The sequence below is a fragment of the Dipodomys merriami genome, unplaced genomic scaffold, assembly GCF_024711535.1.
Source record: "Dipodomys merriami isolate MVZ:Mamm:240054 unplaced genomic scaffold, mDipMer1.0.p SCAF_56, whole genome shotgun sequence".
Lineage (NCBI taxonomy): Eukaryota > Metazoa > Chordata > Mammalia > Rodentia > Heteromyidae > Dipodomys > Dipodomys merriami.
In genome coordinates, this window is record NW_027206135.1 from 9,016,327 (window position 1) to 9,031,575 (window position 15,249).

A 15,249-nucleotide genomic window follows, 5' to 3' on the forward strand; every position below is an offset into this window, starting at 1 on the left:
TCTAATCCCCTGGAAACCATTTTGCTCATTATCATCCCTCAGCTAACGTGGGAGAGGTGAAGCCTGCCAGCTCACATGCAGCCCAGAGCCTCTCTGGGACTGTCCAAAGGCAGTCTTCCCATCTATCCCACAGGACCCTTGAACACCTCTGCCTTAAACTCATTTCATTTCTCTCTCCTTCTCAGCAGCTTCACTCAAATCTAGGATTTCTGTACAGCCTCCGTGGACCAATTATTTTTCAGGAGACACAGCGACTCTGTCTTGCCACAAACCTGCCTTCTTGCCATATCAAATAAAATGGTACCGTGGAGACAGACTATTAAGCCACAATACTAATACGTTTCAAGTCAAAGAATCTGGAAGTTTCAAATGCCAGGCTGACAACTTACCTCCAAGTAAATCTGTGCACTTGGACTTTTCCAATGGTAAGATGGAAGTAAAAGAAATAAAAACTTCCTAAATCATTTCATGCCCATTTTCTCTGTAGCTATTACTACTATTCACTTTGAACAACACAAGGATGAACAGTTTTATTCTATACTGTGATTCTATATACAAGGAGGCCATTCCAAAGCTCTGTATAAAATCAGACAGGAAACAGAATTCGCTTCTCAAGTTTGAACATAAAAATTAAGGAAACTCAAATTAATTGGATGAAGTTCAGTCAGCCCAGTGGGTAATAGCTTTAAGACATATATCTAAAAGGACATACTGGTCATATAATAGCTAAAGGTTATAAAGACTAAGGACTATAATCTCTACAGAGAGGATTAATACCTTCTACTCTTGTGCTCCTTCAAGTCTAACCATCTGCATCACAAAGCTTGGGCAGCTTTTTAACTATGCAGATACTTGGGAACAACCCTATATTTACTGTGTCAAAATCTGTAGAGGCCCAAGAATCTGAAGCTTTTACAAGCCACTCATGTAAAAAGAAAATACATTAAAATGTATTTCAAGCCAGTTTACTAATTAGAAAAATAAATAGGATGAGAATATTTCATATTTAGCAATAGAGATGGATTATAGAGAAGTATAAGACAGATTGATTGATAAACATATACCAAGGAGAAAGAGGAAAAGGTATTTCTTCTATTTTCATAGAAGCACCTGTTTTTAGAGTTGAGTAATATAATCTTTGTTATAATACACATTAATTTCATGAACAATGGAGAAATGTAGTAACAAAGAGAAGGATGAAAAGCTTAGTGTGTGTGTGTGTGTGTGTGTGTGTGTGTGTGTGTGTGTGGTATGTGATGTTGCTGGAGTTTGAACCCAGGATCTAAGAAATGTCCCTTAGCTTTTGCACTAAAGGCTAGTGCCTTAGTGCTCTGCCACTTGAGTCATAGCTCCACTTCTGACTTTGTTGATTATTTGGAGAATATAGTATCCCAGACTTTTCTGCTTTTGCTGGCTGGCTTTAAACTGTAATCTTCAGATCTAAGCTTCCTAAGTGACTAGGAGGTACTCAGCTACTTATTCTTTTTGATCTAACAATTCCCCTTATACATAACCCAAATGTGGAAGATCCTAACTGATTAAGAAAAGAAAATTTATTATATAAACTCTGTTACTTTGTTGAAGAAAACTTCATGGCCATTGAAAAGCAGTCAGTAATGAAACTAGTGACCTCCCTAAATCTTATAGCACAGTCAGTAAAGGTAAACTATCTAATATATACACATTATTCCTATTCCCTAAAAATGGAAAAGAATACACAAAGATTCACATATGTGCATATAAAAGAGGAAAGCAAAAAAGATATATGTCAAATTTACAGAATAACCAGAAGCTCACACCTATAATTAATCATAGCTACTTAGGAGGCTGAGATCTGAGGTTGCTGTCCAAAGCCAGCCAGGACAGCAAAGTCTGTGAGAATCTTATCTTAATTAACAACAACAACAACAACAACCACACACACACACACACACACACACACACACACACACACACACACACACACACACACACACACACACACACACACACACACACACACACACACACACACACACAGAAGTGGAGTTGTGGGTCAAGTAAGAGAACATCCTTGAGCAAAAATGTTATAGGACAGTGCCCTGGCCTTGAGTTCAAGCCCAGTGCTGTACAGAAAAAGCCAATAAAAACAAAACAAAAAAAAATTACTGGAGGTGAGATGATAGGTACTTTTTACTTACCTTTCTGCTTTCCAACTTTTCTCAAAGTACATGTTCATTTGAACAGAAAAAAAAGAAGTAATAAGAGTCATTTCTCCCAATTCTCTTTCCTATAATGCCTAATTGAAAGTCAGACACAGTGGCTCACACCAAAAATCCTTGCTTCTCAGGGGGCTGAAATCTGAGGACCGTGGTTCAAAGCCAGACCAACTAGGAAAGTCCATGAGACTCATATCTCCAATTAACTACTAAAAAGCCAGAATTTTGCAGGGGAGGGGGTGGATTTTGGGGAGGGAAAGTGGGAGAAAAACAAGGGAGTAACAATGTCCTACAAGAAATATACTCACTACCTTCTGTATATAACTGTAACCCCCTCTGTACATCACCTTGATAATAAAGTTAAATGTTTTAAAAAGCCAAAAGTGTAACTATAGCTCAAGTGGTAGAGTGGTAGCTTTGAGTGAAAAAAAAACTAAGGGGCAGCTCACAGGCCTTGAGTTCAAGCCCCAGTACTTGCACACATGCACTCATATATACACATACATAGATACACGCACTTGTGAGCACACTCACACAAAGTCTAATTGGCATAATAATGAAAAGCAAGAAGAAACAACAATGTAATGAAACAAATTTGATCTTGTGTTTCCTACAGCTCAGCTGATCCTACAGGCTCCATTTGAGGTGTTTGAAAGAGACTCTGTTGTTTTAAAGTGTCAGGAAAAGAAACGAACATCAAGGAGTAATATAACATTTTACAGGAATGGCCAGCATTTACCACATCAAGGAACTGAGTACCACATTCAAAATGCAGATCTACAGCACAATGGTGACTATCACTGTAAAAACAGATATGCTTCTTCCAACAAGGTCAAAATCCAAGTCCAAGGTAAAGCTTTCATTATTTAGTGAGGGGTATTAGACAAAAGGAACATTGTAGAGATAGAACATGAGGTTGTAGAGATAGGACAGGAAGAATATGGTAGACTGGGACACTAGAAAGAAGTGCAGCAGCTTTCTACTGAAGGATGTCAGAAACAAGAAGTGGTGTCCCTTGGCTGGGCCTTGGTGGTTCACACCTATAATCCTAGCTATTATAATCCTAGAAGCTGAGATCTGAGGATCAAAGTTCAAAGACAACCTAAGTAGGAAAGTCCATTAGACTCTTATCTCCAACTAACCAACCAAATGTCAGAAGTGGAGCTATTGCTCAAGTGATAGAGCTCTATTGTTGAGCATAAAAGCTAAGGGACAGCTCCCAGGCCTTAAATTTAAGCCCCAGTACTGGCCAAAATGAAAAATAAAATAAATGGCATCCCTTTCTTGCATGTTTTTTGGAGAATGTGGTGCCATAACTCTGCTTGCTGGTGCTGAGGGTAAACTGTGGTTTTTCCAGAATCTTTCTAAGCTTCATTGCTGTGGGAACTGTTGTGTTTCTTCCCCTAGAACTGTTTCCGCGTCCTGTGCTACTTGCTAGACCTTCCCAGCCCACAGATGGAAGCCCAGTGAACCTCATCTGTGACACCCAGCTCTCGCCACAAAAATCAAATGTCCAGCTCAAGTTCTGCTTCTTGAAAGATGACCTGATTTCTAGGCAAGTCTGCAGCCAAGACCCAGAGTATCACATTCCTGCCATAAGGAAAGAAGATTCAACGTCTTACATATGCAAGGCAGGGACTTACGATATTTGGAAAACCAGCCGTCCATTCCAAATTCCTGTGCAAAGTGAGTACTGAGATTTGTATGTCGGGGGATGGGGAAAGAGGGATTGTGGAGATACATATCAAGTCTTTTTTTTTCTAATTATTATTATTACTTTTTTTTTTTTTTTGTCGGTCGTGGGGCTTGAACTCTGGGCCTGGGCGCTGTCCCTCAGCTCTTCAGCTCAAAGCGAGCGCTCTACCACTTGAGCTACAGCGCCACTTCCCATATCAAGTCTTAAATACAAGAAAAAATGAAAGGACAAACAGCTGGGGGAATAAATGCCTCACAGGGATATTGCTTTTTCCTAAGTTCCTAAAATTGTGTAAGCTCTTAAGCAAGATTGTTAACCAATGGCCAAAGGCTCTACCTGATTTAATTTGGTCTTCCCAGGAAATCTATTTGAGTATTAGAAAGGGACATATAGTTTGAGATATCCACTTTCCTAAGTGAGGAGGAAATGCTGAAGGTGATAGCATTTCCCATAAATGTATTCCTATTCCTAAAGTTTAAAAAAAAACACAGCATAATAATCTGTTAAAAAAAACCAGGTGTAGGGTGTTTGTTTTCTTATACAGGTACTGGGACTTGAACTCAGGGCCTTGTGTTCTCCCTTGGCTTTTTTAATCAAGGCCGGTGCTCTACCACTTGAGCTACACCTCTACTTTCAGTTTTGGTGTGGTTAATCAATCCTCAGATCTCAGCCTCCTGAGTAGCTAGGATTACAAGCATGATCCACTGGTTCTTGGCTGGAAACAGATGTTTTTTTTGTTTTTTTTTTTTTTTTGTCGGTCGTGGGGCTTGAACTCTGGGCCTGAGCGCTGTCCCTCAGCTCTTCAGCTCAAGGCGGTGCTCTACCACTTGAGCTACAGCGCCACTTCCGGTTTTCTGGTTGTTTATTGGAGATAGGAGTCTCACGGTCTCTCCTGCCCGGGCTGGCTTTGAACCGCGATCCTCAGATCTCAGCCTCCTGAGTAGCTAGGATTACAGGCGTGAGCCACCAGCGCCCGGCCTGGAAACAGATGTTTTTAAGGTCACTGGTTTAAGGAGGAACAATTCACACTAGGTGGGCAGCAAGTTTCCAATGATTAGTACACAACAATTTCTAGCATAGCCTCTTCCTTAGCACAGTTGATGAAACTCCACCCATTGCCCCTTCTCCTTCTCTGTTCAGTTTACATCCTTTGTCCTTAAGACCTGAGAATAACTCCAAAGACAGTGTCTTTGTCATCATTACCTGAAATCATACCCATCACGGATTACCCTACTTAATGGGGACGATCTGACCTCATCTCCTTTGATCATGCTACAGAAGAAATGCTGTTCAAGAGCCAGGTACAATGGCTCATGCCTGTAATCCCCATTACTCAAGAGATAGAGATTGGGAAGTTTCAGGTCAGATCTAGCAAAAAAAAGTTAGCCAGATCTCATTTTGACAAAAACAAAACATTGATCATAATGGAACTGTCTTGTAAACCCATCTGTATGAGAGGTGTAAGTTGGGTCATTGTGGGCCAGGCTGGCCTGGGGGGGGGGGGGGGGGGGAAACCTATCTGAAAAATAACTAAAACAGAAAGGGTTCGGGACTTGACTCAAGGGGTAGAGTGCTTACCTAGCAAGTGTGAGGTCTTGAATTGAAGCCCTAGTTTGTTTTCTTGGGGTTTTTTTTTTGGGGGGGGGGTCCGGTCGTGGGGCCTGAACTCTGGTCCTGGGCGCTGTCCCTCAGCTCTTCAGCTCAAGGCTAGCGCTCTACCACTTAAGCCACAGCGCCACTTCTGGCTTTTTTTCTTTTTTCTTATGTGGTGCTGAGGAATCAAACCCAGGGCCTCATGCATGCAAGGCAAGCGCTCTACCACTGAGCCACCTTCCCAGCCCCGTGAAGCCCTAGTTTTTTAAAAATTGTTTGCTCTAGGGTGAGGTTACTCTTCATGTCAATGTCTCATTTCTAATTAGACAGTGCAGTTGCTATTTCCCCCTGATGCCAAATCTTCCTGTCCACTTCATACCCCCATATGCCCCAACTTTGGTGCAGCTGGTAACATCTTTGCAATGGCTGATCTTGCTCTATCGGGGAGGGGTGGATATGAGGGCAGGCTGGGCAGGGTTGCTTCTACTCCTGGCTAGACTCTTTACAAGCCCTAGAAGGAGTCAGGGGACCTCCCAGACAGCTATGGGCTGAAGTTTCCCCACCTTCCTCCTTCTTCACGAGAGTAAGCCTAAATCTACCCCAGGCCAACTTCCCACAGGAGATCAGCAGAATTTATCCTCTGGCTCTTTTCCATCCACAAAGCCACTCACTGTTAAGAGTCCCATGTGTGTCATTTTTCTTTATTTAGGAGTTCTGGCCAACATCCAAATACACATATTTCTAGCCCTAGAGTTGGTGTTTGAAGGGCAGGAATTGGTGTTCTTCTGCTCAGTAGAAGGGGTCCCCAGGCTCAGCAAAGTCTGGTACGAAAGAGGCAAGCAGCATGAACAAAGATGTACTTGTCCTCAAAAGCAAAGTTGAGGAGGTCCATGGTGAGAAGTAACCATGCTCGGGTATATTCCCGGGAAGCCAACAACGTTGCCAGCAATCCAGTGACCAAAGGGCCAGGTGTCACTCAAAGAATCAGTTATCAAACCACACCTGAGGATCCTTAAGGAAGACCACAGGTAGTGAGAAATTCACATTAAATATAAAGACCCAATGAGTCACCAATAATTCAATGTTCTGGATCATCTGCCAAAGACAAGAAGGGAAGAGTTAGGTCTGGAAGGGGCCGTGGGCACAATCCATTAGAAATGAGCTCTGACCACCAAAGCCCTCCCAGGATCAGTTGTGTGCTCTCCATGGACTACAGGCGCCATCTACTCCCTCCCTGACTTCCTCTTCCTCTTCTTACATGGAAATGAGAGAGTGAGTGTGGGCTCAGGGAGAACTCAGAAGTAGAAAAGAGGTCCTTGCAAGACTATGTGGGTTAAGGACAGAGCCCTCAGGCCAGCCAGAGTAAAAGAGAAATAGAGAACAAGAGGCTGAAAAGGAAGTTCAAAATGGTGGGAAGGAAAGGGTGGGGTGGGGAGGGTTTTCCCACAATGGTGGGTCAAGGGAAAAAGAGGAAAGAGCTGATAGAGGAAAACACATGAATCTGGTGGCAGCAAAACACGCAATGTCTCCCCTGAGGAAGTCCTCTCCTTTGCCAAATGGAGGTGTCACTTCAACAAGGGGCCTCTGGAGGAAAGGAGCTAGAAGTCTGAAGGGAAAGGATCAGGTTAGAAAAGAACAGCAAGACAGGGGCGGGTTAGAGCTGTTGGAGATGCTGAGGAGGTTGCTAGGCTGCCCTCCCAACCAGGGGAGACAGGAGCTTTGCACTGACCACAAATGGAAATCTACAGAAAGGCAAAATAGCTGGTCTTTGATTTTCTTTCCCTCAGTTCCTGTGTCTCTGCCTGTCCTCAGCCTCAGCACTGCTAAGGCCAAAGCCCTGGAGGGAGACATGGCAACACTGCACTGTGAAGCCCAGAGAGGCTCTCCACCCATCTGGTACCAGTTCTATCATGAGAGTGTCCCCCTGGGGAGCAGCACAACCTCCTCTATAGGAGGAGCATCCCTCAGCTTCCCTCTGACCACAGAGCATTCTGGAAACTACTACTGCACAGCCAGAAACCATCTGAGGCTCCAGTACAGTAAGGCTGTGAGCCTCTTTGTCATTGGTAAGCTCTGGGTTCTGGCCAGTACTTGATGTTGGTCAAAGACCCTCGGATGAACTTTCTTCCAAGCAGGTCTCTACATAGTTTTCGTAGTGTAGGGAGGTTGATTGTTTGATGTGTGTGCTGTGATTCTCTACCTACTATTTTGCTTTTCATCGTATGCTGTGCACAGCTTTCCAGGTTGGTGAACACGCAGGTGTCGACACATATTCACTCATGGTAATGGCTGTGCAGTATATGTCACCTTACCCATATATCTTAATCTATTTTACAAGTCTGCTCTTGATAGCTATATAGGTTGTTTCCATGTTTTCATTATTCTTTTAATTTTTTTTTTAGCATGAGTTAATTGTGCAAAGTAATAATAAAGGGGCAAGTCTGCATTATAATGTACTAAACATTTTTAGAAGTATGGCATAGATTCAGAAAAGAATACAAACCCTAGTTGTATAACTCCTGGTTACCAGTGTAACTATCACCAAGGTGCCAACTGAGGAGCAAGATTGCTTCTGTTCACACTGGGACCTTTGTTGTAAGAGAATAATATCCTGTTCCTTTGCAGAGTAACAGGATAGTTACAGTTTAAAAAAAAAATCTCAAGTCTGGCATGTCAGACTATTTCCCATCACAAGAATACAGGCTCAGGTGATGCTGTGGGTAAGACTTTGTTAGAAGACTATCCAGGGAGAAAGAAAAATAGGAAAGATTGTTTGGAAGCCAGATTGAAGAATTAAAAGATACCCCCAGAATATAATGTATTCTCAAAACACCCAAAAGACTTTAAAGTCAGAGCTCTCAAGCTCAATGCACCCTTTAATGTTTTATTATCTTCTGGCACTTAACGGTATCTACAGCCCCTTTACTTCTGTTTTCTTTTCTGTCAGCAAACTGTGAAAACAAGACAGTCCCAGTCTAGGTCTCCCTACATCCCTGTGCATGGCATAAAGCAGGAGCTCAGTCAGCATCTGTAATTCAATGAACAAAAAGAGGCTGAGGTGAGATGAGACACGAAGAGTAAGAGAAAACAGTGATCTTGGCACCTTCTTATATCAACTGACCAGAACTTACAAACTTTAGCAAACAAGTTGTCTATGAACTGGAAACTTTTACTGTGAGTCAGACAGACTTTCTGGCAGAAAAATCTGCATTATTTGAAAGACTGGGGCCCAATCCAAGGACACAGATTGATTTCAGGTCTATTGACAGTCCTGTGGTTCCTGAACACATTGCACACACACACTACTCCAACAGCAAATATCAGACCCTGAATTATAACTTCATTCATTGCAGGATAAGTGAAAAGCAAAACACTGTGTTCACTGTAATAATCTTTGCATGTCTTCATTTAAAATTGTAAAGGGAAGTCTCTTTGCCATACCAACTTCCTTTCCTTTTGACGCACATGTAGAAGTGGGCTAGCTACATCATATTGGAGTTCTATTCTTAGTTTTTCTTGAGCCTCTACTTCGCTTTCCATAATGACTACACTAATTTACATTCTACCAAGAGTGTATGAGAATTTCCTTTTTTCTGTATCTTTGCCAGCTCCTGTATATATGTATAATCACCATTTTAACTGAGCTGAGATATTGTGTTGTGGTTTGATTTGCATTTTATTAATGATTCATAAGCATTTTATATGATTTTTGGCTATTTGTACATTATCCTTTTGAAATAGAAAGGCTACTCAGATTATTTCCCCAGTTTTGATTGAGTTATTTATTTTTGAGTGTTGAATTGTTTGAGATCCTTGTCTACTTTGTATATCAATCCCTTGTCAGATGAGTCCTTTGCAGATATCTTTTGTTCCACACATTGTCTCTTCATTCTGTTTATTGTTTTCTTTGCTGAACAGAAGTCTTATAATTTGATAGGATCCCATTTTTAAAATAAGACCCCAAAAGTAAGTAAAGTAGACAAATTGAGGACATTACATTAGTGAAATAAGTCAAGCACAGAAAGACAAATACTTCATGTTATAATGTATATGTGGAAGATAAATTAGTTGATCTCATAAATTAGAGACCAGAATTGTAGTTACTAGAAGCTAGGTGCAGGGGATGGAGCCAGGTAGTTAATGGGAACAGAGGTGCAAGGAAATAGGACAAATGTCATATAGCACATCAACAGGATAGCAAAGATGAACACAATTCATAGACAGAACTTGAAATGTTCCCAAGACAAAGAAATGATCAATGAATAAAACAACTACCCTGATGTGAACATTATACATCCTATAAATACATTGAAATATTATGCTATACCATATTGTATATGTGTGTGCTTGTGTGTAAATTAAAAGCAAATCTATATATATATACATATGAAGAACACATAACACTTTTGTGAGGAAGAATTTCTATAGAAAATGAAAACACTTCTAAATATTCTCAATGTAATTGAAGTAAGTTTAAATATTAAAAATGAGTTAACAGGGATCAAAGAAGATATGACAATATAATAAGAGATCACACAAATGATCTAGCAGAACTTAGGAGAAATGAATAGCAAAGCTATTTTAGACTAAAATCAAAGTTTAAAAAGTAAAAAACCTATTTGCACTGTCAACTAAATGAAGAATCAGTCTGAGAAGTACAAAATGCAAACCGAAAATACAGAAATAATTGCAAAAAGTGTAATATGGGCACTAGATAATATATATCCCATAGGTGGAGTTAAGTGTTTCTTACCCACATACAAGATATATAGTTAGAGTTAAGTCAGAAAACTAAACTAAAGCCAGGCACTAGTGATTCACACCTGTAACCCTAGTTACTCAGGAGGCTGAGGTCTAAGGATTGCAGTTTAAAGCCAGCCCCATCAGGAATGTCCATGAGTCTCTTATCTGAAGTGGCACTGTGGCTCAAAGAGGTACAGCACTAGCCTTGAGCAGAAAAGAGCTCAGGGACAGCACCCAAGCCCCAAGTTCAAGCCCCATGACTGACAAAAAGAAAAAGAAAGAAAAAAGAAAAAACCAAACTGAAGACAAAACAAAACTCAAAGATAGAATTTTAAAAATGTCTTAAACTTGAATATGTACATCAAAAGATAAATGATAATGAGGCTATTATACTTCAAACTTAAGAGGTATGAATAAGACACATACACACACACACACACACACACACACACACACACACACACACACACACACACACACACACACACACACACACACACACACACACACACACACACACACACACACACACACACACACACACACACACACACACACACACACACACACTGCAGGTGGAGAAGACCAAATGTCTAATAGAGGCAACTTCTGGAAAACAAAAATAAGATAAATGGTAGAATTTTTCATTTTTATCCTATAAAATTCTTTAGTGTTTAGTTCTTTTTGAAGTAGGAGCTGTTTTTGATTAAAAACAACGTAACACCAGTGTCAACTAACCCATTTCTTTCCTCAGTTCCGGTGTCCCAGCCTACCTTCACCCTCAGGACTCCTAGGACCCAGGCAGTGGTAGGGGACACGATTGAACTTCACTGTGAGGCCCAGAGAGGCTCTCCCCCCATCCTGTACCAGTTTTACCATGAGAACATAATCCTGGGGACACACACAGCCCCTTCTGGAGGAGGAGCATCCTTCAACCTCTCCTTGACTGCAGAACATTCTGGAAATTACCTCTGTGAAGCTAACAATGGCCAGGAGGCCCAGCGCAGTGTCACAATAACACTCAATGTCATCGGTATGTGCAGCCCAAGGGTCAGAGCAGCTCCCACCCCCTGCAGTTGGAAGGGCTGCAGCTCAGGCTCTCAAGAGCCGCCTGCTGTACCACATCACAGGCCTGCTGCCTGCGCAGCCTCCCTGTGGAGTCCAGCTTTACATGCTGCAATGGCAGCTTGCCTTTGTTAGCTGCACCCTTCAGCCATTTCAGCTTCAAATCCCCTAACAGAGGAGTAGTCTTTTCAAAGTACAAACTATATTCCGGTGATTTGTGATCAATAAGAAATGAAAGCTGGGCACCAGTGGCTCACATCTGTCATCCTAGATACTCAGGAGGCTAAGATCAGAGGATTATGGTTCAAAGCCAGCCTGGGCAGGAAAGTCCATAAAACTCTTATCTCCAATTAATCACCAGAAAACTAGAAGTGGCACCATAGCTCAAAGTGGTAGAGCGCTAGCATTGAGCAAAAAAGCTCAGACCCACACGGGCTGGGAAGGTGGCTCAGTGGTAGAGCGCTTGCCTGGCAAGCTTGAGGCCCTGGGTTTGATTCCTCAGCACCACATAAGCAACAAGAAAAAAGCCGGAAGTGGCACTGAGGCTCAAGTGGTAGAGTGCTAGCCTTGAGCTGAAGAGCTGAGGGACAGTGCCCAGGCCCAGAGTTCAGGCCCCACGATCGTATCCCTCCCTCCCCCAGAAAAAGCTCAGACCCTGAGTCAAGTTCTATGACCTTCCAAAAAGGAAGGAAGGAAGGAAGGAAGGAAGGAAGGAAGGAAGGAAGGAAGGAAGGGAGGAAGGGAGGGAGGGAGGGAGGGAGGGAGGGAGGGAGAGAGAGAGGGAGAGAAAGAGAAAGAAAGAAAGAAAGAAAGAAAGAAAGAAAGAAAGAAAGAAAGAAAGAAAGAAAGAAAGAAAGAAAGAAAGAAAGAAAGACAGGAAGTTCAGTGTGTTTCAGTTCAGAAGAGATTTATCTGTAGTTTTCTATCAATATAAAGGCCAATACATGCCTTTACTGGCTCACATATTTCTCCTTCTGCCCGAGAGGCCTGTATTTCCCCTGAGGGCTATTTATGGAAGATGTCCCAACCTCATTCTCTTGCTTTCTTACTGTTTAACAGTATCACTGTGTCCCTCTGTTCACAGTCTGACCACTCAGCAGTGCCCACTACCAATGCAGGCTTCAGCACCTCACTCGCAACCTTCCTTTCTGCTCCACATTCTGTCATCATCGTATGACTGCAGTGTCCATTTGTGTGACCCAACCCCCACTTCTCCATATACATTCCTACATACTCCCACAACTCCATTATAAGCACTTGTTTTCTGATTACAACTTCTTACCTTTCAATTTGGTTTAACACTCCTATCACTATTGTTCTTATACCTCAATGGAACCTCTAGTTCACTAACACCTCCATTCTGTCCCTAATTTAACAGACAAAACAAACAATACCACATTGATTCCCAACACCAAATTCAGTATCTCTGTATCTACCTAATAAACCAACCTTCCTCTTCCTAAGGTTCAGAGAAGAGGATTCTGTTCCCTGTGTCAGGGCATATCTCAGATCATCTAATCTCTACATTCCATTTTTTCCTGAATCCTCAGGAACTGGTAATATAGACAGGGTCTCATGCTTATGCTAGGCAAGTATTCCATCACTTGAGCGATGCCCCCAGCCATTCTTAGAAAATAATTACACCCTTTCTATTCTATAGTTCTCAACATATCCCTACTTGTAACACCACTTCATTGGCATTTAACATGCTGCATTTCTTCTATGACTAATAGGAAAAAAACGTAATTTGATCCTCATCTCACTGAGCAACTTGCATCTTCCTTTGGCTCCACCCACTCCTGTCTTATAACTAAACTTCTGGACAGAGTCTGTCACCCAGGTTGTCTCCATTTCCTCATTACGTACTAGGTTCTAACCTATTAGGGTCTTCTGGACTCTCCATCAAAATGATCTCACAATGGTCATCAACAATTCCCAATGTATTTAGATCTAATGGCTAGTTTCCAATCCTTGCCTTACTTAATTTCTCCAAAGTATTACTTTAAAAAAAATCATTCCTTCTGGGCTGAGAAGGTGGCTCAGTGGTAGAGCACTTGCCTCACATGCATGAGGCCCTGGGTTTGATTCCTCAGCAATACATAAGCAGGGGAAAAAAAAGCCGGAAGTGGTGCTGTGGCTCAAGTGGTAGAGCGCTAGCCTTGAGCTGAAGAGCTCAGGGACAGTGCCCAGACCCCACAGCCAACAAAACAAAACAAAATCATTCCTTCTTTTGTAAAACTGTCCTTTCCTTGGCTTCAGTGACTCTATCATTTCCAGCTTTTCTCTCTTCTGACAACTCTCTCGGTCTTTACTAGATACTCCTTTTACAGATTGCCTTTAAGCACTGGCATGTTCCAGAGCTTTGATCCTGTGTATATTGTATATAAAAGGTGCTGTCATCTCTAATGATGCCCACCTGAGCACCTGAGCATGCCACTCACATTTCTCAAAACCTCATCATGAGCTCTTGCCTTTCATGCACGAGGCCCTGGGTTCAATTCCTCAGTACCACATAAGCAAACAAGAAAAAGCCGCAAGTGGGGCTGTGGCTCAAGTGGTAGAGCACTAGCCTTGAGCTGAAGAGCTGAGGGACAGCGCCCAGGCCCAGAGTTCAGGCCCCATGACCGACCTACCCCCCAAAAAAATTTTTTTTTAAAAACTCATCAACCTAAATATCTGTCATACGTGACTCTTGACCTTTCTCTCAGTCCTGTCTTTCCCAAGTGACCCTGTCTCTGTGAAAGATCCCTCTATCTATCTAAATATATACTCAAAAATCCAAGTGCATCCATTGACATCTTTCTCCCTCACTGCTCATAGCCAGTCCTATTGATTTTACTTCCTAAATATTTCTAGATCTTTTTTCTATCTCTATTGTTACTATCCTAGTCAAATCCACTATCATTTTTAACTATTTTGATGTCACCTAAATATCCATCTATCCCAAAACTGTCCCTGGCAGAGAAGGGTTTTGCTGAGGTCAAAATTGTCTTTCCATTACTTAATGGAAAAGGATAAAACATGCAGCCTACTTTACACAGCTCTGCCTAGCTCTCCAGCCTGGCACTCTTTGTGCACTTTTCTTTCTTCCTTTCTTCTTTCCTTCCTTTCTTCTTTCCTTCCTTCCTTCCTTCCTTCCTTCCTTCCTTCCTTCCTTCCTTCCTTCCTTTTTTTCTTTCTTTCTTTCTTTCTTTCTTTCTTTCTTTCTTTCTTTCTTTCTTTCTTTCTTTCTTTCTTTTGGTCAGTCGTGGGGCTCAAACTCTGGGCCTGGGCACTGTCCCTCAGCTCTTCAGCTCAAGGCTAGCGCTCTACCACTTGAGTGACAGCGCCACTTCTGGTTTTCTGGTGGTTTATCGGAGATAGGAGTCTCACGGTCTTTCCTGCCCGGGCTGGCTTTGAACCGAGGTCCTCAGATCTCAGCCTCCTGAGTAGCTAGGATTACAGGTGTTAGCCACCAGCGCCCAGCTGGACACTTTTCTTATATTACTGCTGCTGTGTCATTCCAATAACTCAAATGTGTCCAAATTCTTCTCAACTGGGGCTTTGCACATACTGCTTGCCTGCCTGCCAGCCTCTTCCCTTTCCCCTTCACATAGTAAATTTTAAATGTCCCTTCATGAAGATGCTTCTCCTGATTAATCCCTCTTAGATCAGTTCCCAGGGTTATACATTTCATAGCGCCCTGTCTTTATTTGTAGCAATTATCTATCTAATTCTATTTTTGTGTTTTTATTCAATTGCTGTCTACCTTTTCTTCAGAATGTTAGATTCCATAAGAACAGAACCTATGTCTTTCTGATCACTGAATTCCTACCATTCAGATCAGTTATTGGAACTTATTGTTTACTTGTTAATTTTAAGTGAATGAACATGAAAACAAGCACATATAGTGACCAATACTCAATTCTCATGTGGACCCCATTTCTAACTTAGTTACACCCATGGCTAAGTAAA

General features: G+C 41.9%; 1 protein-coding gene across 7 annotated transcripts in view; it reads left to right on the forward strand.

Annotated features, from left to right (window-relative positions):
• Fcrl5 (Fc receptor like 5) overlaps nt 1–15,249 on the forward strand; it is a 30,069-nt gene that overhangs the window by 4,206 nt on the left and 10,614 nt on the right. For 3 of the 7 annotated variants that reach the window (XM_069999990.1, XM_069999992.1, XM_069999993.1), the window contains exons 3-7: nt 186–425; nt 2,815–3,048; nt 3,606–3,884; nt 7,275–7,553; nt 10,985–11,263. In XM_069999990.1, coding sequence (XP_069856091.1) covers nt 186–425; nt 2,815–3,048; nt 3,606–3,884; nt 7,275–7,553; nt 10,985–11,263 — 1,311 coding nt within the window. The remainder of the gene's footprint in view (nt 1–185; nt 426–2,814; nt 3,049–3,605; nt 3,885–7,274; nt 7,554–10,984; nt 11,264–15,249) is intronic. The other 4 variants (XM_069999991.1, XM_069999994.1, XM_069999995.1 and 1 more) reach the window with 4 other exon arrangements.